Source organism: Phytophthora cinnamomi (genome assembly GCF_018691715.1).
Source record: "Phytophthora cinnamomi strain GKB4 chromosome Unknown Contig84, whole genome shotgun sequence".
Classification (NCBI taxonomy): Eukaryota; Oomycota; class Peronosporomycetes; order Peronosporales; family Peronosporaceae; genus Phytophthora; species Phytophthora cinnamomi.
Genome location: NW_027151017.1, coordinates 193163 through 217906, shown reverse-complemented (window position 1 = coordinate 217906; position 24744 = coordinate 193163). Strand labels below are relative to the sequence as shown.

Sequence of the window (24744 nt, the reverse complement as noted above, 5' to 3'; positions counted from 1 at the left end):
GCCACCAACTTAAAGAGCGTGGCCGAACTTGGCAAGCGTGGGCTTGAGCTCCGAGTTCTCGGCGAACACCTTGGCCTCGGCCTCGGCAAGACGCTTCTGCTGGGCGACCTTCTTCTTGTAGAAGGCGTCCGACTTGAGCACACGCTTGGCCTCGAGGCGCTTGACCAGCTCGGCGTGACGCCAGCCAACCTCCGAGGCGAGGTCGCCAAGGACGGTGTAGCGGCGGTTGGCCTTCAGGCGCAGCACACGCAGAGCGGCGGGGATGACCATGCGCTTCTGCTTGTCGTACGGCGACGGGATGCCGTCGAACGTCTGCAATCAACAGATATTTCAGGTGAGTGTCAATGTACAGCTCCACCAGCAACCAGACGAGTCTTCGCACCTTAAGACGCTGCAGGGCGGCGGCACCACGGGCCGTCTTGTGCGGCAGCATGCCACGGATCGTGCGCCACAGCATGCGCGACGGGGCACGGTAGTGGATGGGGCCCTTCTTGGGGTTGGTGGCCGTACGCTTGTTCAAGAACTGGAAGAACTTGACTTTGTTGCGCACGTCTGTTGTATTCGTGGAAGCAAGAGCAGATCACATGAGCAATCCGTTCTCGAGACCACACAGCCAGACGGCATGACACACCGCTGCTTCGCCACAACGACATCCAGAGATGTCGAGCGGCTCCGCAGGGCGTCTGCACGCAGCGACTTTTGCATGTTTGGGGAGGTTTGCAGCGATTGCCATCGTCTTTTCCTCATCTGGGTCGACTCGCCCACGAGTCACTCGGTCTCCTTCAGCTTCTCCATGGCTTGCCACATCGACGCAATGTCTCTCTGTACGGACACGTTCCACATCTTCACGCTTCACCTCTCAGCAAAATCCGACGCGGAACGCGGCGGCGCAGCAACGGAAGAACCTGAAGACGACGAACGACTCGCGATCTGGGCGAGACGGCGCAGGTGGTGGACGGAAAGTCAAACGCGCTCGACCGGCAGCTCTCCTTGCCACACTCAAACAATCTCTACGCAGCCAGACACTCTGCTTTACCGCTCGACGCGACGAGGCCAGCGCCCGCAGCCGCACGCCCGGACGCCCATAGGCAGCCAAAGTGCTGGACGCGCGCGTGCAGCTCTACGCTGGGCTGGTCCTGTCTGTCTCTGTCGGATACACTAGCTAGACGGATACTTCAGGGGGAATACGTACGCGAGCCGGAGATCTCAAGCTGCTCGCAACGCACAGCCACGACGTGCTGGCCCTGCAGGAGCTCCTTGGCGATCAGGGAGGCCAGACGGCCCACCAGGTGGCCGCGGCAGTCGACGACGATCGGCTTCTCAAACACCATTTTACTTCGAGGTTTCACCGGGGAAGAAAGAGGAAATGGGGCAGCGCCGGCCGCCGCCATGCAGGGGCAGCTCCGAGCCACCCGCCGCCAATCGCTGCCCCTGGCCAATCGCTGGCTCGCAACGAATTTCAGCGAATCACAGACGTCGAGTAGCTGGTGTGGTTCACACTATGTTTACACATTTTACACAAAATATAATGAGCCGTCATTTTTTGAGCAAGGAGAAATGGACGAGCTGCCGCGGCACCCTGTGCGCTTGTTCGACGTGAGTGCTGCGCCGCGAGGAGGCTTCATAGGGCTCAATAGACTGCGGCATCTGACTGTGTGTGTGCTGTGCTGTGACTTTGGCCGCCTGGCAGTGGGGGAATGCAGACGCCCAGGTAGTGACGGAGCCCGAGGGTGTGGCGCTGGCGACGGCGTTTAAGAAGAAGTCGCTGGAGAAGTGGGAGGAGGCCAAGAAGCTGCGCGACGACCCAGTGCTCGACGACCTGAACCGGGCCGCGCAGGAGGCCAAGCGGAAACTCAGCTCGTCGGGAGGCTCGAGTAGCCTCAGCAACTCCATTGGCCCGGACGCCGAGTCGCAGACAACTTTTCGCCAGCGGTCGCAGCAGTCGTGGCACAAGCAGCACCAGGAGCTGGTGGATGAGGCGTCCCACATTGGCGAGAAGGCAGCAGCTTCAAGCAAGGGTATGGGCGCTAGCCTGGCAGAAAAATTGCTGCAGAGAGGCTACGGACTAGGTTCCAGCCAAGTCGAGCCGGGTGCCGTGCAGACGAGCGCTGTTGCTGCGAACTATGCGCTGGGTGAGAAGTCCTCTCTACCTTCAGGATCCCGAAATGATTTCAGGGATCGGCTGGTGGTGTTCTACACTAAGTACAACCCTTCCAAGATTGGTGCAGTCGACCGCACACTGGAGGTGTATAGCGGCCGTGAAGAAGAGCTGTTCCAGAAACTGTATGAACGCTACGTGGTCGATGCTGGTCTAAGTCTGCGACAGCGCAAGAAGAAGTTTATCACCAAGGACAGTGACCCTACCGTTTACATGGATATCTCGATTGCTGGGGTTTCCGCGGGCAGAATCGTCATGCGCCTGCTGAAGGACGAAATTCCGCTCGCTTCCGAGAATTTCCGCTGTCTATGCACTGGCGAGAAGGTATGCAGAAGTATTTAAGTGGACAGCATTGTGTTGGGGGTGATACCTACTGAGCCTCTCTCATTTATCCAGGGTGGAATTCTGCACTTCAAGGGCTGCAAGTTCCATCGCATTATCAAAAACTTCGTGGTCCAAGGAGGAGGTTAGCAGTTTGTTGTATTTTTTGCTTAGCTATCCCACACGTAATTCGTGCGATGTTGACTCATGTTTTATATCGATGTAGATTTTACTACGGGTGACGGCACCGGCGGTCAAAGCATTTATCGCGGTACCCCACACGGTGATTTGTGGGGCAATTTCAAGGACGAGAAGTTTATGCACCACGACGACGTGGGGTTACTGTCAATGGCTAACGCTGGCAAAAATACGAACGGTTCTCAGGTATGCAAGTTCATTTGAGGCTATCCTCGAAAGTGGTGTGCTGTCTAACAAACTTTACTGTATTCACACTGCCTCCGCTGTAGTTCTTCATAACGACTAAAGCTAATCTCACGAATCTCGATGGAAAGCATGTGGTGTTTGGCGAGGTGATCGAAGGGCTTGACGTCGTGGACGCGATGCAGAATGTGCAGGTAAGCAAGGGCAATAGTTGCCCACTACCTGAGAATGAAGTTGCAATCGTGGATTGTGGAGAGTTGTAGTCAAAGAATCTTGTTAGAAAAGCAAATGTGCAAGATCTTTTTTCACTAGAATTTTGTGTTTTCCGCTTCCATCGATGGGGCTGTCATGGATAATCGCGCCACCTACGCGTACCCGAGCTTTGTGAATACCTTCAGACAGTTCGGCACGCTTCACAGAAGATGAGCGCAATGAAGCTGACGACGGCTGACGGGGTTTGCGGTGCGTACCACCCCCGTATGCAGCAGCCCGTAGGTTTTCGTTGTCGACTTCTTTTTGTACAAGATGTACTGAGCTGGAGCTCTCACTGACAAGAGGTTTGCTCTTACTAAACTGAAGCTCCCTTCGGTTCGCTTGTGGACCACTCTCGAGCACAACCACAGCAGGAGCACTGGCGTTCGTTAGTCGTTGGTTTAGCATCTCCAGAGATTGAAGCAGCTGCCGCTCTTCCGCGGTGGTGGCGGCGATGTCGTCGAGAATGCTATGTGTGTTCGAGAGAGCATGCTTTCCTCGCGATTCCACCCCAAAAGTGATTTGATTTATCTCGGTAGCGATAGTTTGAGCCGCGTGACGCACTTTTGCTCTGTCGGAGCACTCTCGGGTACCCGAACCACCACCACCACCAGAGAGCGACGAGAGTTTGTCTAACCCCTTGTAGTGATTCATGACCACCGACGAAGTGTCTTGGGCGTTCACCAGCTTACCGGCACGTTTTCCTACCGTCTGCATTTGCCGACGCCGCTCTACAAGCTTTGGTATTCGAGAGGTTTTGCAGATAGTTCCCTTCCCTGGCTGCTCGTCAGAGATTTCCTTGTCATGTTTTTCGCCCGGGTACTTCAGACGACTCGATCGCACACTCATACTGCTATTACTTGCTGAGTCAGCTTGATGCGGGTCTCCACCAACCATACACACAGACATGGATAGATCCAGGCTATCTACCACCCGTAGCTTCTGAGATCTTGCTCGGCTCTCCGACAGACGCGAGCTCTCATCATCACTCGGCAGCGAATTGGTGCTAGTAGAACGGCAGTCATCGTCACTGTCGTTGCTGCCACCATCGCTATCACTCGATAGCTCAGCTGGCGCTAAGTCAAACCCGCACGTGGGTTTCCTGTCTAGCTGCTGCTGCTGCTCCGCCCCTGTGCTCTGCCGGTCCTTGCACATTCGCCGTCTGGCCTCCATGAGCGCCAGCTTCGCCGTGACCCCCTCCAAGTCGTACTCCTCGGTCGCGTTGCTGCCGCCGCGCTGCATCGCTCGTGCACGTCGAGTTGCTCTGCTTGGCAGGCGTTTCGCACTTTGCTCGTCGCTTCAACATGCGCACTTTTGTTCAGTCAGCGTGCGGAAAATTCTTTTGGCGCTTCTCTTTTCAGCCAATCCGGTCTCTATTCCGACTTTCATCCAATCGTCTGCCTCGCCGTGTTTGGACAAACAGCAAGCGCTGGTACCACAGTCTCTGCACCACAGCTCTGGGCCCCAAGCACCTGCGCTCACTCTTCGATCTGACCGCTCGACCGCAAGATGCTGAGCAAGACCATGCTGCGCCCGGGCGCCTCCTCGCCCACGCGCAAGACGCTGCTGCAGCGCGCCTTCGCCAGCGCCGGCGCCGACACGCCCAAGGCCGTCGACGGCGTTCGCATCAACCGCTACAGCGCCACCGTGACGCAGCCCAAGGCGCGAGGCGCGTCGCAGGCCATGCTGTACGCCACGGGAATGACCGAGGATGACATGGACAAGCCGCAGGTGGGCATCGCATCCATGTGGTGGGAGGGCAACCCGTGCAACATGCACCTGCTGGACCTGGCGGGCGAGGTGAAGAAGGGCGTGAACGCCGCAGGCCTCGTGGGCCTGCGCTTCAACACCATCGGCGTGAGCGACGGCATCAGCATGGGCACGGACGGCATGAGCTACAGCCTGCAGTCGCGCGATCTGATCGCCGACTCGATCGAGACGGTCATGGGCGGCCAATGGTACGACGCGAACATCTGCATCCCTGGTTGCGACAAGAACATGCCCGGGTGTGTGATCGCCATGGCCCGCGTGAACCGTCCGTCGCTGATGGTGTACGGCGGCACTATCCGTGCTGGCTGCAGCTCCAAGGGTGATACGCTCGACGTCGTGTCGGCCTTCCAGGCGTACGGCGAGTACATCGCCGGTCGTATTACTGAGGATGAGCGTCACGACATCATTCGTCACGCTTGCCCTGGTGCTGGTGCGTGCGGTGGCATGTACACGGCTAACACGATGGCTACGGCCATTGAGACGCTGGGTCTGAGTCTGCCGTTCTCGTCGAGTTTCCCTGCTGACTCGACCGAGAAGCAGAACGAGTGCCTTCACGCTGGTGAGGCGATCAAGGTTCTGCTTGAGAAGGACATCAAGCCTCTCGATATCCTGAGCCGCGAGGCTTTCGAGAACGCCATCACGGTTACCATGGCTCTAGGTGGATCCACCAACGCTGTGCTGCACCTGATCGCCATTGCTCGCGCCGCGAACATCCCGCTTACCATCAACGATTTCGAGAAGATCAGCGAGCGCGTGCCGTTCCTGGCCGACCTCAAGCCCAGTGGCAAGTTCGTGATGGAGGACATCCACCGCGTGGGTGGCACGCCTGCTGTTCTGAAGTACCTGATGAACCAGGGCTTCATCAACGGCGACTGTTTGACTGTTACGGGCAAGACGCTTGCGGAGAACCTCGAGAAGGTGCCCGATCTGTCGGACAACCACGAGATCATCCACCCGGTGGACCGCCCGCTGAAGTCCAGCGGCCACCTGCGCATCCTGCGCGGTGACCTGGCTCCGGAGGGTTCAGTGGCCAAGATCACTGGTAAGGAGGGCCTTGTCTTCACGGGCACGGCGAAGGTGTACGACTGCGAGGAGGACATGATGGCTGGCCTGGAGAACAATGAGATCACCAAGGGCAGCGTCGTCATTATCCGCTACGAAGGCCCCAAGGGTGGACCCGGCATGCCAGAAATGCGTAAGTTTCTGTCATCTGTTCTTGATCTTGGTATTTGAGCTGCCTTGTTTCTGACTTGATCTGTTTTGATTTACCATTTTAGTTGCTCCTACTTCGGCGATTATGGGCGCTGGTCTCGGCAAGGATGTTGCCATGCTCACTGATGGCCGCTTCTCCGGCGGCTCGCACGGCTTCATCATCGGCCACATCACGCCGGAGGCCCAGGTTGGTGGCCCCATCGCTCTGGTGAAGAACGGCGACAAGATCACGGTCGACGCGGAGAAGAACCGCATCGACCTGGTGGATGTGACTGCTGAGGAGCTGGCGGAGCGTAAGAAGCAGTGGGTTGCTCCTCCTCTGAAGGCGACTCGCGGTACTCTGTACAAGTACATCAAGAACGTGAAGTCTGCGTCGGAGGGCTGCGTCACGGACGAGTAAACACCGTAGCGCATGTGCATCGCGCAGCTCGGCGTCGGAACGGTGCGTAGATTGTGACGTTGCTTGCTCGATCCTGTGCCTTGCACGTGCGATAATACTGTTGAAATAAACGTTAGAAGCACTCCATCGCATTCTCCTCGATGTCTTTCGGCATGGCACTCCCTCTCCTTCGTTCGTCACCATATGCGTGCATCAGTCGATCATCCGTCGCCACACGAAAACTCTCCTCGACTGGGAATGCAGTAATGCACAATCGTGAGGTGGAAGCGCACGTTGAATTGGTCAGGTGTGCGCGCAATCACCCGATTTATGTACACCACACCAGGCCCTTTTCCTCCAATCCCCGCTTTATATCCAACAATTTTCGCCAGTCAGATCTACGCGACCCGTTTCTTGTCTCATTGAAGTGATTGGCCAAACGACCTCACCACCAGAAAAGATCCCTTCACACGGTATCCGACCGACGTCAGCGCCGGCTCATTCCTGCAGACGCCGCGGACCCCGCAAGCCCTCGCGATGCTGAGCAAGACCATGCGTTCCGGCGCCGGGTCTCCCGCGCGCAAGACGCTGCTGCAGCGCGCCTTCGCCAGCGCCGGCGCCGACACGCCCAAGGCCGTCGACGGCGTTCGCATCAACCGCTACAGCGCCACCGTGACGCAGCCCAAGGCGCGCGGCGCGTCGCAGGCCATGCTGTACGCCACGGGAATGACTGAGGATGACATGGACAAGCCGCAGGTGGGCATCGCCTCCATGTGGTGGGAGGGCAACCCGTGCAACATGCACCTGCTGGACCTGGCGGGCGAGGTGAAGAAGGGCGTGAACGCCGCGGGCCTCGTGGGCCTGCGCTTCAACACCATCGGCGTGAGCGACGGCATCAGCATGGGCACGGACGGCATGAGCTACAGCCTGCAGTCGCGCGATCTGATCGCCGACTCGATCGAGACGGTCATGGGCGGCCAATGGTACGACGCGAACATTTGCATCCCTGGTTGCGACAAGAACATGCCCGGGTGTGTGATCGCCATGGCCCGCGTGAACCGTCCGTCGCTGATGGTGTATGGCGGCACTATCCGTGCTGGATGCACTTCTAAGGGGAAGACGATTGACTACGTGTCCGCTTCGGAGGCTTACGGTGCCTACTTGACCAACAAGATCACAGAGGAAGAGCGTCACGACATTATTCGTCATGCCTGTCCTGGTGCTGGTGCGTGCGGCGGCATGTACACGGCTAACACGATGGCAACAGCAATTGAGACGATGGGTCTGAGTTTGCCGTACTCCTCCAGCTCACCAGCTACTTCGATTGAGAAGCAGGACGAGTGCCTGCGTGCTGGCGAGGCGATCAAGCTCTTGTTGGAGAAGAACATCAAGCCACTTGATATTCTTTGTCGTGAGTCTTTTGAGAACGCCATCACGATTACGATGGCGTTGGGCGGATCGACGAACTCTGTGCTGCACCTGATCGCTATCGCTCGTGCGGCCGGCATTCCGTTGACTATCGATGACTTTGAGAAGGTCAGCGAGCGCGTGCCGTTCCTTGCTGATGTCAAGCCGAGTGGCCGATACGTCATGGAAGACATCCACCGTGTCGGTGGCACACCGGCTGTCCTCAAGTACCTCATGAAACAGGGCTACATCAACGGTGACGTTCTCACGGTGACCGGCAAGACACTCGCAGAGAATCTCGAGAACGTGCCGGATCTCTCGGACAACCACCAGATCATCCACCCGGTCGACCGCCCGCTGAAGTCCAGCGGGCACTTGCGCATCCTGCGCGGTGACCTGGCTCCGGATGGCTCGGTGGCTAAGATTACTGGCAAAGAAGGACTGAAGTTTACGGGAACGGCGAAAGTGTACGACTGCGAAGAGGACATGCTTGCGGCTGTAGAGAACAATGAGATCACCAAGGGCAGCGTCGTCATTATCCGCTACGAAGGCTCCAAGGGTGGACCCGGCATGCCGGAAATGCGTACGTACAAGTTTATCCGAGTGTGTTTTCTGAGTTGCTATCGTCACAAACTCCGCTTTGGCTTGTTGACGTTGTGCAGTTGGACCCACGTCGGCGATTATGGGCGCTGGTCTCGGCAAGGACGTTGCCATGCTCACTGATGGCCGCTTCTCCGGCGGCTCGCACGGCTTCATCATCGGCCACATCACGCCGGAGGCCCAGGTTGGTGGCCCCATCGCTCTGGTGAAGAACGGCGACAAGATCACGGTCGACGCGGAGAAGAACCGCATCGACCTGGTGGATGTGACTGCTGAGGAGCTGGCGGAGCGTAAGAAGCAGTGGGTTGCTCCTCCTCTAAAGGCGACTCGCGGTACTCTGTACAAGTTCATCAAGAACGTGAAGTCTGCGTCGGAGGGTTGCGTCACGGACGAGTAAACACCATAGCGCACAGAACTCATATTCGTTAGGTCGGCTTGGGCGTCGATGATGTCGGCACTAAAGCCAAAATGCATGGAAGTGCTAGATGAACAGATAACACATATGAAAACGCTTTGGTACAATACCTAATGAACCTATCCACGAAAAGCACTTGTGTTGCTCCTACCTGCTACTCAATATGTATTGCTACATTGAACGATCACGTCGCCTACTGCGACCCGCCGGTCGCTAGTGTTTGCTGCGTGTGGTACGACTTGAGCAACAGCTTGCGCATCCGCTCTTGAGCTTCGTAGTAGCCTGCACTTCGTTCGCCCGTGCCAGACCGCGTTGCATTCGCTGAAGGATTCAAGTTCACGGTTGACGGGGTTGTCACTGGCGGCATCTCATCTTCCACGATCTCATACACGCGCCCGACCAGTGCCTCCGAGTGAGCACTTGGGTCCTTGTTGCTATTGTTGTTGCTTCTAGCCGTGGAGTTGTTGCCGTTAGGTCGATCAAAGAGCATTGCCGGGTGCATGGGGTTCGGCGGTGGAATTCGTTTGGTGAAGTCGGCCTCCTCGACGGTGGTGTTGGTGTTACTAGCATTGTTGTTTTTGATGGTGATGTTCCGCTCCATCGTTGTGACAGCAAGTGTGGCGAGTCGCTCCATCGTGAACGCACAACTAGCACCAAGCGTGTCGCGTTTGGAGAAGTCAGCCACGCAGACATACCCAAGCTTCTTCCCAGTACGCGAGTAGATCGGGCACCCGGCGAAGAAGCGAATAGCTGGCAGTGATCGCAGCGAGAAAAATTTCAGCGCCTGCTTATCAACACTGGCGTCCAGCACGATAGTCGGAGTCGAGCCCATGATCTTTTCGATAAAGACGGACAGTTCACCGTCGAGGGTGGAGTTCTCTTCGAGTCCAACAGCGGAACGAATGAAGTTGTCGTTGTCGTCCACGATCGACACCGAAGCAACCGGGCAGTTGAGTGTCTGGCACGCCAACTCGCATAGCAGATCAAACATGTTGCTGTTGCTGCCAATTGAGCGCTTCTTCTGTTCCATGGCGCACAGTTGTGACTTCAGACACCGTTCATTGATGAAGTCGTCGTATTCTTCGGTTGGGGAGCCGAGGCACGCCGTCATGGGGTGCACCACTGCTGTGACGTCGTTGATATCGGTGGGGGCATCACCCGTTTCAGGATTGTGCGTGGAAATGGTATAATCATGGAAGGAATCATGCGAAGGCAATTGGACGTCGTGGTTGCTGTTGTCAGTGCTGCAATTCGCGGTGTATGTAGAATTGGAGCGTCCATCGCAACTCCCCGGCACAGTAAACGATGGGGCCATGTCCGAGGTGGCGCTGTGACTGTAGCTGTCCTCGTGGTGGTTCATCTGGTTGTTATCCGTGTATGACGAGCGAGTAAAAGACGAAGTAGCCCCCGATGATCCAACGTTGCTGAGGCTGCGGGCGCGCACGAGGTGGTCGAACACATTGGTCTTAGCCACCTGCTTGAGTGGAGTGGTGCGCGCTCGGATGGAGCAGACTTTGCATAACCTCAACTTGGAGTAGCCGATAGCTGGCAAGTCAATCGTTTCGACCGTTGAGCAATCCGAGCACACAACTTCGCCACATCGGCGGCAGTGGTGCTTGCGTCGCAACGCGTGGAAGTTTCGCGTGCACAAGTTGCACGTGGTGCGCTCGTTGTTCTTGACCCACGTAGCCCGCTGAATGTAGAGCTGGCTACTCATGCGCAGATCCTCCACAATGCCCTGCAGCCGATTGAGACAGCCCAGCAAGATAGCGCTAACCATCGACGCGTGCTTGGAGGGGAAGCTGCCACAAACGATCACTTCCGTCTCGTCCTCGGAGACTTTGCGCCAGAAGACGCCCAACTTCGTGAGCGTCGTGCGAGTCACGTGGTGAGTGTCCTTAAGCTCCATGCAGCCAACGCGGTCACCGTCCGCGGATGTAAAGCACCAGACATGGACACGCTGGCGTGGTTCCGAGTTCGGGATGTAAGCCAACGATAAGTAGTCCACGAGACAGATATCCTGCTTTCCCGAGATCCCCGTCTCGAAAGCCGCCCATTTCACTGTCAGCATCTCTTCAGCTTGTTGGCCAAGGCCATCGGCGGCAGCGGCAGCCTCTTCCTTCAAGCGCTCTTCAGTGTTGGCGCTGCTGCATTCTGACGGCAGTTTGCCTGACGGTGTATCCTCCGAGTTGGCCTCAGAGTTTCGGCGCTGGTACGAGTCGGTGCTGTGGCTTGTTACTTTCTCCCAGACGCTTCCGCGCCTTCCTTCGTTTTCGTCCTTGTCCAGATCGATCTCTGCGTATTCTCCACTGCCGCTTCCTTCCGGCTGGCTGTTCGAACGAACAGCGCGCTCCTGCAGCTTGGCATCACTGGAGCTATCGGTGGATGTGGAACTCGTGCTGACATCGTTGGGCTTGATGACGTTGTGGAGGATGAGGGTATCGATATAGTATTTGCCGAAGCACTTCCGCATGAACTCGCGCCAGCTCTCGGAGTGGGTATTGGCAATCACCTGGTTGACCTCGTGCTCCTGGCAGCGCAGTACCGTGGCTGCGCGCACCAGTCGGTACGAGACCGCCATGTTGCTCGTGTCCTTGCGGATCTGCGTGCCGTCCTTCTCTGGCGGAACATATCTCCATTGGTCGTTGAACGACTGGTTCAAGCAGGCGAGGGCGTTGGCCTTGGCTAACCGGTAGAGCTTGTCGTTCTTGAACTTGGCCAGCGGGAGGCTGCGGAAGAAGTCGGAGCGCAGTGGGAACCCTGCATGGCTGTGAGCGTACCCGTGGTTCATTGTCGACGCGGTCTTGACCTACGGGTCGGTTGCTGGGGTCGCCGGAGTCGATTGATGCAGCGTCGGTCGTGCGTGCGTTGCCGGAGGTGTGAGGTGTCCAGCGCAAAAGCTGCAATGAGGCCGATCGTTTCGCGCCAGCGCGAGAGCACAAGTGACAACCAGGAGCGACCGAACTCGCGGCGGAGGACTATGCGGCGCTGCCCACTCGACGCCTCGGAAACCGTTTTCCGGCTTACATTTTTTTCGACTGCTCTACATTCAGGCAAACTGCAGAAACTCAACCGGAGAACGGTGAAGGAACCGTGGAATCGAAAAAAGCACCAGCACCTCGACTCAACCGGTGACCAACGCGCATGCCCTACAACGCTGCGGGCTGGATGTAGCCACCCGTTAAATCAATCATGGAAAGTGTTTGGCATCGGCATCGTCGTTCAGTCCGCCAACTTCAAGCTGAGCTCGTCGAGGAACATGCTGAGCCCGCGAAAGCAGGGTCGGTAATGGGTAGGTTTGCAGCGGCGAGTGAGTGGGTCCGGATCGCGTGCTCGCCTCGACCGGTTCCGACGGTGTCGGTCTCCGATAGTTGTTCCGCCCAGCGTCGGTCCAGAGCGTGATCAGCATAAGACGCCCGAGGAAGCGCGACGGACAATTCGAGGGAAGCAATGCTCTGCTCGTGGGTAGACTGCTTAGACTGCTCGACTTGAGCTGCCAACATAGCTACAGTTCATGCTGACTCGCCAAGCCGGACTTGCCAGTCTTCACCGTTACGCGCAATGTCCCAAACGCTGTGGAGCCTATTTCATCGACAGTTCCCGAGCATTGCTGGAGCGTTCGCTCGTGTGCTACGCCGGCCAGGGACTCTGGCTTTCAGTACCCTCAAGGTTAGTTGCAATACATCGGTGTTGAGAGGACTTGCCTCAACGGACAAAGCTTGGTGTGGATGTTACCTTCGGGAAAGTGCATGCGCGTCCAACATGCCGGTTTCAAAGCACTATCAGCCTTCTCTGTGGAGATCTCGCCTGCAGCCTCGCTCCGTTGAGAGAATCCTGCCGATAGTTGACTTGCGGTCTAGCAACGCATCCGCAAGTGGTCCGCTCCGCAAGTATTCCGTTGGAGAATTAATTGTGCTTCAACGTACAGGGTGGCTAGCTCGGAGAGGATCTTCAAACTCGCGCGGCAGGATATCGTTTCCGTGATGGCTCGGAGCGAGCATGATGCTCACGACTGAGCAGTTGGTGACATGTGCGCCCGGTTGATATCCCTGCGATTTGAAAACAACGCGTTGACATGAACCACTGCAAACTTCAACCATGTCAACGTAGGCACTTTCAGACAGATAGTTCAGGCATTTCGGTGCGGGCCTTTGAAAGTCAGCACACCGCGGCTTATATCGCCGCCGGATGGGCAGAACCATGCCACTGATGCAGTCTGCGCTTGCCTCAAAACCGGCTAGGGCGTTCACATTGTGCTGTTGCCGGTAACAAACAGCTCGTTTCAAAAGAGTGTCCGCCTCGCTCATCATCAAGACCCCCTTGTCCGCGAAGAGTGCGTCTGGGCCGCTACAGAAGGTCGTCAACGATCGACCTGTCCAGTTTGTTCAAGCCACGGAGCTGACTTCACCCAAATTGGCATACCACTCGCATTGCCAACATATACAGCACCGCCGCCACAGAAGGTAGCCCCTCACCAACAAACCACACTCCCTGCTGCCAGCCGTGCAGGAATTCTCGCTCGAGCTCCATCCTCACACCGGGCTAGCTCCTTTTGGCGCTTGCGATTTGAAAACGGAGCTGATTAGCGATTTAGCGACCACTTCAATCTGTTTAACGTCGGAATTACATATCTAGCCGCAAATCCGCTGCTCCCATTGGCCCGTTCGAGCAGCCGCTCCAAGTTCAACTCGGACAACTCGCCATTCGCGCTGGACGTGCGTCACTCGCCATCTCGCCTCCCAGCGCTCAAGTCGCTCGAATCCCCCACCCACACAGACGCTTTGCCCGCTCCTCGTCAGGCCATGCTCGCCCGCCGCCTCCTCCGTGCCGCGTCCACTCGCAGCGCCGCCCCGCGCCTCCTGCGGCGCCCCGGCCCGCTGTCGACGTCAACGTCCTCGCTGACCTTCCGACACTTCTCCATGATCGTGCACGAGTCGCCGCACCCAGAGGTGGCGATCCCCGACAAGACCATCTGGGACATCGTCAACGACCAGCTGAGCGTCCACGCGGACAAGCCAGCCTTCATCGACGGCATCACGCACGAGCGCATCACCTTCAAGCAGCTCCACGAGCGCGCCAGGAGGTTCGCCATTGCGCTCGCCAAGGACGGCGTCGAGAAGGGAGACGTACGTGGGAAATTAGACAGAAATGGGGAGCCACGGCTGCTGTGTTGTGCTGCGGAGGCTGACGTTATTATCGCTGTTGTGGCTGTGCAGGCGGTCATCGTGCACTCGTTCAATTGCCTCGACTACCCCACGGCGGTACTTGGTGCGTTTGCTGATTGGATGGATACAGTTGCAATGTTAAACCAGAGGCTGACGCGGTTGTCGATCGTTGATCGTGTCGTTCCGGTGATGCAGCCTTGACTTCGCTGGGCGCAGTGTGCTCTCCTACGTCGCCGATGTTCCTGCCGGACGAGCTGGCGGTGCAGATGAAGGCGGCCAAGGCCGGGTACATTATCACCCACAAGGAGCTGGAGAAGACTGCGGTCGAAGCGGCAGAACTGTGCGGCGTGGAGAAGAGGCACATCTACACGATGGGCCACGGCAAAGACAGCGAAGAAGGCCTCTCGAGCATCGAGTACGTTGGTTGCGTTGGCGCTTGGACCAAGCTGCGATGCCAAGATGCCTAATTGTTTGTTTGTGCTGCGTTTGTCTTGTAGCGAATTGGTTCAACACGACGACATCTCCTTCCAGTTTGAAGCGATTGACCCGGAGAGCAACGCCCTCCTGCCATTTTCCAGCGGAACGACGGGTGTGCCCAAGGTAAGCGCAGTGTGGCTCCGGTGCGTTTTTCACTGTGACCACCTTAACTGACATTGATGTACGCTACTTCAGGGTGTTGCATTGAGCGCGAAGAACATCCTGTCAAACGCATTGCAAGTCGACCACGTCGAGGATCTGTGCGGTTACTCGCTCGGGCTGCTGCCGTTCTTCCACATCTACGGCATGATGTTGTTGCATTTGTCGTTGTACCAGGGAGCTGCTAAGGTAGTTCTGCCACGCTTTGACCCGGAGACTTTCCTGAATGCGCTCTCCATCTACAAGGTACGAGTGCATCACCTGTTTGGCTGGTTGCTGTGGATACTAATCACTTCTCGTCTGCATAGATCCGTGCGGCGCACATTGCCCCGCCCGTGGCGCTATTCCTCGCCCACCACCCTCTTGTCGAGAATTACGACATTTCGGCAACGGAATTCCTCGTGTCAGGAGGCGCGCCGATGGGCAAGGAGGTGGAGAAGCTGGTCAAGGACCGCTTGCAGGTCACCGTCAAGCAAGCGTATGGAATGACGGAGGCAAGTCCAGCAGTCAACTACGCTGAAGATGCCTATCGCAAGCCGGTGAGTGGTTGATGGAGCTCTTGAGCGCTGAGCTACCCTGACAGAATTTCTTTTTCGCGAGTGCCAGGGAAGCGTTGGCCGTTTGCTGCCGAATACGCAGCTTCGCGTGAAATGCACCGCCACGGACAAGGATCTGGGTGTGGGCGAGCACGGTGAACTTCTATACAAGGGGCCGCAAGTCATGCTGGGCTACTCCAACAACGCCGAGGCAAACAAGAACGTTTTCACCGAAGACCGTTTCTTGCGCACCGGCGACATCGGATTCATCGATGAGGACGGATTCGTGTTCATCGTCGACCGCGTGAAGGAGCTGATCAAGTACAAGGGCCACCAGGTCGCACCAGCTGAGCTGGAAGACGTTCTGAACAACCACCCGCAGATCTCCGATGCCTGCTGCGTCCGGGGCAAGGACGCCTTCGGCGAGGAGATCCCCAAGGCCTTTGTGGTGCTGAAGGACCCCACCAACGCAGCGGGGCTCTCGGAGGAGAACGTGATGGACTTTGTGGCCTCGAAGGTGGCCCCCTTCAAGAAGGTGCGCCAGGTCGAGTTCATCGAGGCCATCCCGAAGAGCGCCACGGGCAAGATCCTGCGACGTGAGCTCCAGGTCCACGAGAACCAACACCACCAACAGGCCACCGCGGCCTAGAGGCAGTAAGTAAGCGTGTGTGTGATGTAGGTTCGGAAGTAGTCATGATATCAAAAGAAAGTCATCCTCAGCAAAATCGAATGCAGTGAAAACCCAAAGCGACACAGGCGACACAGTGATAAATTGCGTTATCAGTAGCGCCACATTTCATTCTCAACGGATCAACCTCTCCACATCAAGAACATTTCTAGCTTCGTTTCAGGGCCTCCGAAAATAGCATTGTCAATAACATTATTTCCGAAAATAACAATAAATTACGCATTTCCACGGGTCAAGACATTTACCACGATAACTTATTTTATTGACTTGTGATATTACATAATTTATGACAGACATCTTTGTACAATTATTTTTGCTGCTAACCAGTCATCTGCTAGGTTCCAGTTGTTCAGAAGCGCTGGGATCATTGGTCGTCCGCGTTGCTAGTCACGGCAGCATTCGCGTTTCAATTTTTACCGCTCAAAGCCACCAAGTCCCATTCCCAGCATGGCCCGCGCTACCCGCCCCCCTCTTCCTACGTACACCAACTCCCAAGTCTCGGGGTTCTACTTCCGCCCGTGCCGTGACGAGAATGACGAGGTGATTCTCGAGTATTTCCGCTGCCGTTGCGGCACGGTGCGGAAGCAGACCCATCGGAACGGGTACTCCAACCTGGTGCAACATGTCAGGCGGGAGCACCCTGACTACGAGACTGTCATGCTCGACGCTACGACGGCAGAAACAGGCTCGCTCGTCAACTTCGTACGCCACTCGGCGCTCAACCTCCACGGCTGGATGGTATGGATTGTCATGTGCAACCTGCCACTATCCTTTTGTGAGAGCTGCGAAGCAAGGCGGTACGTGTATGCATTACTTTACTGTGCTTACATTACTATCGAAAGTAACGGCTTTATTTTATGGATGGTATTCAGCTACTCCAGCCTGGACCCCATCTCGGAGGAAACGCTGCGGGCTGGCATGGACGGGGTCGTCGTCGCCGTCGAGCGTTCGATTGCGTCGGATCTTCCATCACGCTTCGGCATCATGCTCGACGGCTGGACCCACGCATCCGAGCACTACATCGCCGTGTTTGCGTGCTACGAGGTGAACGGCAGCGCAAAGACAACGCTGCTCAGCATGGCGCCGCTGCTCGACGCGCTGGACGAGGACCTCTCCGCCCAAGGGCACCTCGAGTTCCTCGCCACCATGCTGCCACGCGACTATGGCGTACAGCTGACGCAGTGTCGCTTTCTTGTAGCTGACAACTGCGCCGTAAACCGCCGGCTGGCGACTCTTATGAGCGTGCCGTTTATTGGGTGCGCAAGCCACCGACTGAACCTTGCTGTTCAGGCAGACATGGCGGCGTATGAGGACGACCTAGCTGCTGTTCAGGCACTCATGGTCGAGCTACGTACTCTGACCCAATCTGCGAAACTACGGTAAGGCCTATTGTGTATATGTGGTGTGTCAATATGTCTCTAACACAATTTGTGTACTTTTGTAATTTTGCAAAAAAGGTTGAAAACTCCACTTCGGCCTGTCATCCGCCAGGACACGCGCTGGAGCTCTACGTTCGAGATGGTACGGCGCTACCTCAAGCTCCTCGAGTTCCTCGACGTCGAAGACGACGACATCATGGAGCTGCTGCCGCCGCCGGCGGCGAACAAGCGACTGCGCGCCCTGTACCAAGAGCTTTGCGATATCGAGTCGGTCTCTAAGGCCCTTCAAGGCCATGACGTTGACCTGCTGGATGTCCGCGAGTGGTTTGACGAGCTGATTGCTGTCAAGCCACAATATGAGCGCTTCATTGGTAAGTTTATAATTGTGGAATTTGTGTTTATTAATTTAACTTACAATTATATAATGTTTTTATTCTGCAGGACCCCGAGCCAACATTGTGCACAGCCCAGACTTTGAGTCTGGCTGTGTTCGCGTTTTTCGCGGGAAGGCGCAGCGACTGACGCGGGCTGAAAGGGTCGCTCTGCAGCCTTTTGAAGCTGTCAGGCCTGACGACGCAGACGCAAGTGAGGAAGCGGAGGAGGCAGCCGCGTCGTTCGTGGAGCGTCTTCGTAAGCGCCGGCGGCTTGCACAGGACCGTGTTAAGTATGAGCAGCTGAAGACCATTCCACCCACGTCGAACGTGGTGGAACGCTTCTTCAGCATTGCTCGGGTGACGTTTGGTCATCAGCGACACGGACTGCTGCCACGCACGCTTGAGACGATTTTGTTTCTCCGCCAGAATCGGTCGTATTGGGATGCAACGACTGTGGACAACTTGAGCTAGATGATAAACTAACTGGTGTGTTGTTAATAGACTACATGCTTTCCATAATGACATTATTTATTGTGTTACGTTGGGGCACTGCCATAATTTACTGTTGTGTTGATAGGAGCGTCATGGGATAATTTATTCAACCCCGCACAACCTACTAAATAAAAATGCCATATTCGGAGCTCCTGCTCGAAGTTCGATTATCCTCAATTTGCTTCTCGCCCCGTGGATGGCTTAATTAACATGTAAAGCTCATTGTGATTGTAAAAAATATGTAGCCAAAACTGGCCCCTTGCAGCACTTGCTGGTGTGCAGAGTGGTTATAGCCCTGTGATACTCAGAGTTCATCACAACGCCAGCTAAAGGTTTTGCGAGCCACCACTTTATTCAAAGTGTTTTTAAAATATAATTTCAGGTTATATAGGCAACACGCGTGTGGGCCACTTTGTTTTACAAACTTTAACGGACAAAGAATATTGTGCCTCCTATTTTGGCTGGTGAGCTGTTAATTCCGGCGGAATTATATCAACGCCTATTTAATGCTAATTCTGCCTTAGATTGTGAGCGATTCCCCTAACTCCCGCGATCAGTATTTGCAAGCCAATCGACAGGAACTAAGTATGGAATGGCGGGTAGCAAACCGTGTTTCCTGTGGTGGAGGGGTTGCAGCAGGCACCGATCGTGGAGAACTTGCAGTGGTCGCTGCCGGTTCAGCACCCGTGGCCGTCGAGTAACTGCAGGTGGGCGGCCACGTGGGCGGCGGACTTGCGCGAAGAAACTTGGGGGGAGGGGGATGCGTGTCAAATAGCGGCCCCATGTCCGCAAGAGCGTCGGCAGGCGCTGGCGCCGTGTGCCCCATGCGCTGCATCTTCTTGGCGACATCCTGCCTCGCTACACGTGCATCAGCATCCGCGTATTGGCACACGAGGTGGACTAGCTCCTTGTCATCGCCGAACATGAACGGTGTAGTGGGTCTAACTTGACTCACTACTTTAGCTTACACGTTGCGCAACGTGTATGAGGAAGCGTAAGTACTTAGTAATTACTTAGGTTAACTATATTTGAATACATAAATATAAGTTAACTTAGACAAGACTCCAAGTAGCTAGTTTAAGGTAAAATGAGAACTGTATTGCTTGTAAATTGATCTTCCTCTAAAATCTGCTAAAACTGTTTATCATCTATGAAAGGGTTGACAGCGGCTGGCTGTCAGAGCCCCGCTAATATGCATGTCTCTGATTGGTAGAAAGATGCTGCTTTCTACCAATAGGATCTTTGGGTATGTGTGGACCACTCACTGTGGTGGTCCACTTCAATGTATCCATCGGTGTGTCTTACACCAATGTGAGGAAGTATCCAAAACGTTTAACAGATAACCTATCTGTTAAAATCACAAGTGGCTTGCAGCCACTTGTACGTGTAACCCCGTTACACCATCCCCCCCTTAAGGTTAGACGCGCGGGGTCCCCGCACGTCGATCTTTTGGAATTGACCATTCGTCAATTCTCCGCGTTTGGAGAAGAAACCCGCGCTCATTCAACGATGAGCGCGCCTCAGAAGAAGTCCGCAAAGTCGATGGGGAGTCATCTCTCCATCGACGACTACTTCGAACGCCAGAAGGCGAAGTACGGTGACGTCGTCGACTTCGATGACGACGATGAAGACATGGAGGGCGAGGAGGACTCGCCCTCAAAGCGTAAAGACTCAGTGTCGAGCGAATCGCTCGACCCTCACGCCAAGAACGTTCGCCCGCGTGAAGGGGACGAATCGGACGCTTCGAGTTCGAAGCGTTCGCGTACTGAGAGTGATACCCCACTCGCTTCAGCTGGGGCTCTCAGTACTCCGCGCGCTGCTGCTGCAGCGCGTGATGTTAAAGCTCAAGGCTCTCCGCGCGCTGCGCCTGCAGCGCGCGATCCATGGATGCCGTCCGCGTCCGAGATCGCGGACCGGTTTGGGAACTCGGTACCTCCGAATGAGGTGCCGCTGTACGTATGCAGTGTCATCAAGGATGGCGCCGTGGCTGCCAAGCTGCACTTTGATGCGGAGACGCATCAAAGGCGCGATTACTACATCGGACTCTTTCATGAGCTCCGATGGTTTCAAAGCAAGAAGACCTCTTCTCGCAGCAAAGTGCCCGAATGGCAGGCACTTTGTCAAAGCTGGAACGCCTTTGTTGAGAACTTCAAAAAGAGGCCGAGTGCTTACCGTGATCGGATTAAGCAAGCGCGTGATCGCTTCGAGACGTACTCGAAGCGTGGAAAGCTGGAGCAACTCCACGTTGCTGCGGAGGAGGCAAATGTGCCGTGCGCTGTGCCGGAGGGTTTTCAGTGCACGAAGTGCTACCCAGGCGCGGTCCGCTTGAGCGACCGCGACCTGAACGGGTACACGTCGTTCCGTGTGCCCGAAAGTCTCAAAGAGCTCCGTGCTAAGTTCTTAGCACGTGAGGGTTCGGGCGCTAGCGATGATCGCAGCGCTCGTGTTACTTCCGCTGCGCCAGCGCGTACTGCTCCTCGTACGCCCTCACCATTTCCGGAACGTCCTCCAGCAAGACGTTCCGCGGCTCCCATGTATCTTGATGGGGAGGAAATCCTCTCCAACGAATACGAAAACGAGCCCCTTGAGGGTTCGTTTTCGGGATACTATGGTCAACAATCCGCTCAACAATCCAGCGGGTTGAGCCGCGGGCGTCACGGATCGGCGGTGGCGGGGTGGGAACACGACCCAGGTATGATCAGCCCCGGGCTGATCAGTATGCGCCTCTCCACGACCGGGTGACCGCCGTGGAGCGTTTGCAGGGCGCTGAGTTCGCCGCCCTGAAACAGGAGCTGGCGAACCAGAAGGCCCAAGTCGCGGCGGTCTCGCAGACCGCCTCGAATATCCAGGTCGAGCTGGGGACCCAGATGAAGGGGTTGCTCCAGCGCGTCCGCGCGCTGGAGGAGAGGCTGCTCGTCGCCGAGGCCAAGTCCTCCGCTTCTGCCTCGGCTCCTGCCGAGGCTTCGGGTCAGCCGAGCTAGATGGCTCGTGCTGCCGGTATGGCTTCAGCCGTCCGACGTAAAAGGTCGGATGGAGGCGCATGCTAGACGGTATGTCTAGCGTGTATGCGTTGCCGTGCCGTGCCAACACAGTGAACGGCCCGATGAAGCGCGGAGCAAGCTTGCTTGCTCCGAAATCCGAAACTGCATGTCTAGGCAGGTTTTGTGTAGCTAACAAAACTAATGAACCAACTTTAAATTCATTTGTGTTGCCTCTGCCCGCATTGTCTGCGTTCAGCTTCTGTTGATCAACAGAAGCTGCAATCGTGTCTTGGACAAACCGAATCACGGCTTGTCTTTTGGTGATGAAACTGATTGCATCCGAGCTGAAGTCATTCAGCTCGCTCTCCGCTAGAGGCCCGGCCTCTGCGTGGTTCTTTGCGGTGTCTGCGCCCTGCGTAGACCCGTGGTCGTTGGCCATGTTGTTGGGGGAGTCTGCGCCCTGCGCAGACTCATGTGGTTTGTCCATTGTTGCAGCTGACACTGTGCAAGTGTCAGCGGTTTTCTGCGGCTGCTGTATTGCAGTCGTAGATCCTCCCCCACTTAAAGTGGGAGCCATCACTCCGAGTAAACTCGGTAGGCGTGGATGCCGCATGGCATTCACGTAGAACGGTGTATGCCCGGTCGAGGCATGCACTGAGTTATTGATGGCAAACTCTGCCATCGATAAGCACTCGCTCCAGTATTGGAACGAGTGAGCGTAGCTCTTCAGCATATCGACGAGCACGCGATTCACGCGCTCGGTTTGACCGTCCGTCTGCGGATGATCCGCAGTCGACATGGAAAGCTGGCTCCCAAGAAGTGTAAACACTTCTTGCCATAGGTGCGCTGTGAAGCGCGGGTCTCTGTCCGACACGATGTCGGACGGCATGCCATGGTGTTTGAACACCATGTCGACAAGCAGACGGGCCGTCTGTTTCGCGGTCACCTCTGCTGGCACCGCAGCAAGATGTACCATCTTGCTGAAACGGTCTACAAAGACCACAACACCGGTGTTCCCTCCGCTGTCCGGGGGAAGACCAAAGATGAAGTCCAAAGACATGGACTTCCAACACTCCGACGGAGTCGGTAGTGATTGCAGTGGAGCCTGCGCGAATGGCGCAGGCTTTACGCGTTGGCATACCTCGCAAGCACGGATGTACTTGCGCACCCACTTATACTGGTGGTGCCAGTAGAAGTCGCGCGTGAGAAGGACGTAAGTCTTCTCACGTCCGAGATGTCCCGCGGTCGGGGCATCATGATATTCGTACATGATCCTGAGTCGCAGGTCATGGTCATTCGGCACGACAACGCGGTCCGCGTTGTCGTCGACTGCATTGTAAAGCAGTAGTCCTTCGTGCACACGAAAGCGGTGTGCACGCGCTCGAAGGTGCTTGGGCAGCTTCTGACGGGACTTGTCAGAAGGAGCTGTGCCATAGGCCAGCAAGAGTTTCGCGTCCGCGTCGTGCGCGTACGCGGCCTTCACATCATCCAACAGAGATGATGTGGGTTTGCTCGATCGCATGGCGTCAATGGCATTGACGTCAACAGCTTCTGCATAGTCCGGCCGACGTGATAACGCGTCGGCCACCACATTCAATCTTCCGGGTTTGTATTCGACCCGGAAGTTATACTCCGCAAAGAATGAGAGCCATCTCGCCATTCTTTGTGAAATGTGTGGCGACTTCACTGCGGTGCGCAGTGAAGCATGGTCGGTGTAGACCACAAATGGTCTACTCCCAAGCAAGTACATCGGAACTTTGCGAGTGCATACTTCATGGCAAGGAGTTCCTTGTCATGCACCGGATAGTTGCGCTCAGCTGGCTTCAGCTGACGCGATTGGTAGTAGACGACACGATCACGGCCCTCGTGATCGTGCTGTATTAACGCGCATCCGATCGCGAAATCGGATGCGTCACACACTACGTGAAATGGGCGATCTTGGTCAGCCACTGCCAAGATCGGCGCCTCAGTCAAGCCCCGCTTGACTGCATCGAATGCCTTTTGGCAATCGGGTGTCCAATTCCACACAGCTTCTTTCTTAAGAAGCTGTGACAGCGGGCGGATCTTGCCCGCATAATCCTCCACGTACTTGCACAAGTACGTGGCCAAGCCAAGGAACTGCCTCAGTTCCTTGACACTTGAAGGCGTTGGCCATTCGTTAACCACTCTGACCTTTTCTGGGTCAGGGCGAACACCATTCTTCCCTACGAGACACCCGAGGACGGGTATCTCGCTCGCCCCGAAGATACACTTCTTCAGGTTCGCGTAGAGCTTATGTGTTCTCATAAGCTCAAGTAGCTTCCGGAGATGCACCCTGTGCATCTCTACGTCGGTCTTCCCGTCCACAGCCCGGCTGTGGATGAATACATCATCGAAGTAGCTCGGTGCGAAGTCGCGCACCGAGCGCAACAAGTGCGTCACGCACCTGTTGAAAGTCGCAGGGGCATTCTTAAGCCCCTGTGGCATTACCAGCCATTCCCAGAGCATGCCGCTTGGCGTGCTCACTGCCGTGAGAGGGATATCGCTCTCACGCATTAGGATTTGATAAAATCCATCTCGCAAGTCGAGAGCACTGTAAACGGTGCTCCCGGCCATCGAATCGATGATAACATCTTTTCGCGGTATCGGCGTCTGCGCCGGTACCGTCGCATCGTTCAGCTTGTTGTAGGCATGGACGATGCGCCGTCCGCCCTGTGGCTTTTTGGCACAGAACGTCGGAGCACTGTGCGGGGACTTCGATTCCCGCACTTGTCCAGCTTTGCGACGACTTTCAAAGAAGTCGTCGATTGCTTTTACTTGCTCTCGCGACAGTGGCCACTGCCGCGTGACACAGTACTTCGTGCCCGGCACGAGATCAATCTCGTGCTGAATGCCTTTATCCTGCGGAAGCTCCGCAGGAATGTCTTCCGGGAGTACGTCTTTGTACTCCCTCAGCAATTCGTAATAGGGACTCGACTTCAGCGAGTCCCAACCTTGTTCCTCGAAGCGCTCTCGCTTCGTCTTCGCACTGAGAGTGTCTTTACTCTCAGTGGTACTTCCCATGAAGAGCTGCCTCAGCTCTTCGCTCTCGCTCGCCGTTCTTTCGCTGTTCGAAAGAACGCAGACTTGCTCGATGCGTCCATCGTGCAAGTCGCGCGTGAAGCGCTTCCAGCTCATGGCTGGAAGCGAAGTCAACTCCGACGCCGTCGTCGGAGGACTAGCGAGTTCCATGTCACGATACTGGAATCCAGTACCGGTGCGCGTCAAGACGCTTAGCGTCTTGACATTCGGCGTCACCGCCGCAGTCTGCCCAGCAGACTGTTCTTGTTGCGTCTCGGTCCCGGACCGAGACTTGCGCAGCGTTTTTCGCTTGCGCCGTCTTCTTGTTGTGCGGAGCCCGGCTCCGCACTGTCGTTCTCCTTGTCCAGGCCCGGCCGTGGACAGTCGTTCGCCGGCGGACCCTGTCCGCGGGCGCGCGGTATCAAGCCCGGCTTGACCGCATTTTCCTTCGTGCAGCCCGGCTGCACGGTAATGTGTCCCTTCGCCGGCAGACCCTGTCTGCGGGCGCGCGATATCAAGCTCGGCTTGATCGCATGGCGCTTCGTCGTGCAGCCCGGCT

General features: G+C 56.2%; 7 protein-coding genes across 7 annotated transcripts; 5 read left to right on the top strand and 2 right to left on the bottom strand.

Moving 5' to 3' along the window:
* Positions 1-9: 9 nt before the first annotated feature.
* On the bottom strand, positions 10-1331 carry IUM83_18394 (Ribosomal protein L13; the record flags this gene model as incomplete). The annotated part of the gene is made up of 3 exons (XM_067943390.1): positions 10-312; positions 383-552; positions 1193-1331. The coding sequence occupies 3 exons, from the start codon at positions 1329-1331 to the stop codon at positions 10-12; spliced, it is 612 nt and encodes a 203-aa protein (XP_067784838.1).
* Positions 1332-1557: 226 nt separating this feature from the next.
* IUM83_18393 (putative peptidyl-prolyl cis-trans isomerase) lies at positions 1558-3123 on the top strand (the record flags this gene model as incomplete). Its single annotated transcript, XM_067943389.1, has 5 exons — positions 1558-1596; positions 1691-2482; positions 2555-2624; positions 2706-2863; positions 2947-3123. 5 exons carry the CDS (start codon positions 1558-1560, stop codon positions 3121-3123), a joined length of 1236 nt encoding a protein of 411 aa, XP_067784830.1.
* Positions 3124-4621: 1498 nt separating this feature from the next.
* On the top strand, positions 4622-6494 carry IUM83_18392 (dihydroxy-acid dehydratase; the record flags this gene model as incomplete). The annotated part of the gene is made up of 2 exons (XM_067943388.1): positions 4622-6077; positions 6160-6494. The coding sequence occupies 2 exons, from the start codon at positions 4622-4624 to the stop codon at positions 6492-6494; spliced, it is 1791 nt and encodes a 596-aa protein (XP_067784831.1).
* A 516-nt stretch (positions 6495-7010) lies between these two features.
* Positions 7011-8877, top strand: IUM83_18391 (Dihydroxy-acid dehydratase; the record flags this gene model as incomplete). The annotated part of the gene is made up of 2 exons (XM_067943387.1): positions 7011-8463; positions 8543-8877. 2 exons carry the CDS (start codon positions 7011-7013, stop codon positions 8875-8877), a joined length of 1788 nt encoding a protein of 595 aa, XP_067784832.1.
* A 211-nt stretch (positions 8878-9088) lies between these two features.
* Positions 9089-11686, bottom strand: IUM83_18390 (RUN and FYVE domain-containing protein 1; the record flags this gene model as incomplete). The annotated part of the gene is made up of 1 exon (XM_067943386.1): positions 9089-11686. One exon carries the CDS (start codon positions 11684-11686, stop codon positions 9089-9091), a length of 2598 nt encoding a protein of 865 aa, XP_067784833.1.
* A 2011-nt stretch (positions 11687-13697) lies between these two features.
* Positions 13698-15881, top strand: IUM83_18389 (4-coumarate-CoA ligase; the record flags this gene model as incomplete). Its single annotated transcript, XM_067943385.1, has 7 exons — positions 13698-14021; positions 14112-14163; positions 14256-14475; positions 14558-14660; positions 14733-14942; positions 15005-15235; positions 15303-15881. The coding sequence occupies 7 exons, from the start codon at positions 13698-13700 to the stop codon at positions 15879-15881; spliced, it is 1719 nt and encodes a 572-aa protein (XP_067784875.1).
* Positions 15882-16367: 486 nt separating this feature from the next.
* Positions 16368-18144, top strand: IUM83_18388 (GTP-dependent nucleic acid-binding protein engD; the record flags this gene model as incomplete). Its single annotated transcript, XM_067943384.1, has 4 exons — positions 16368-16717; positions 16793-17299; positions 17378-17670; positions 17741-18144. 4 exons carry the CDS (start codon positions 16368-16370, stop codon positions 18142-18144), a joined length of 1554 nt encoding a protein of 517 aa, XP_067784874.1.
* Between the last annotated feature and the right edge of the window lie 6600 nt (positions 18145-24744).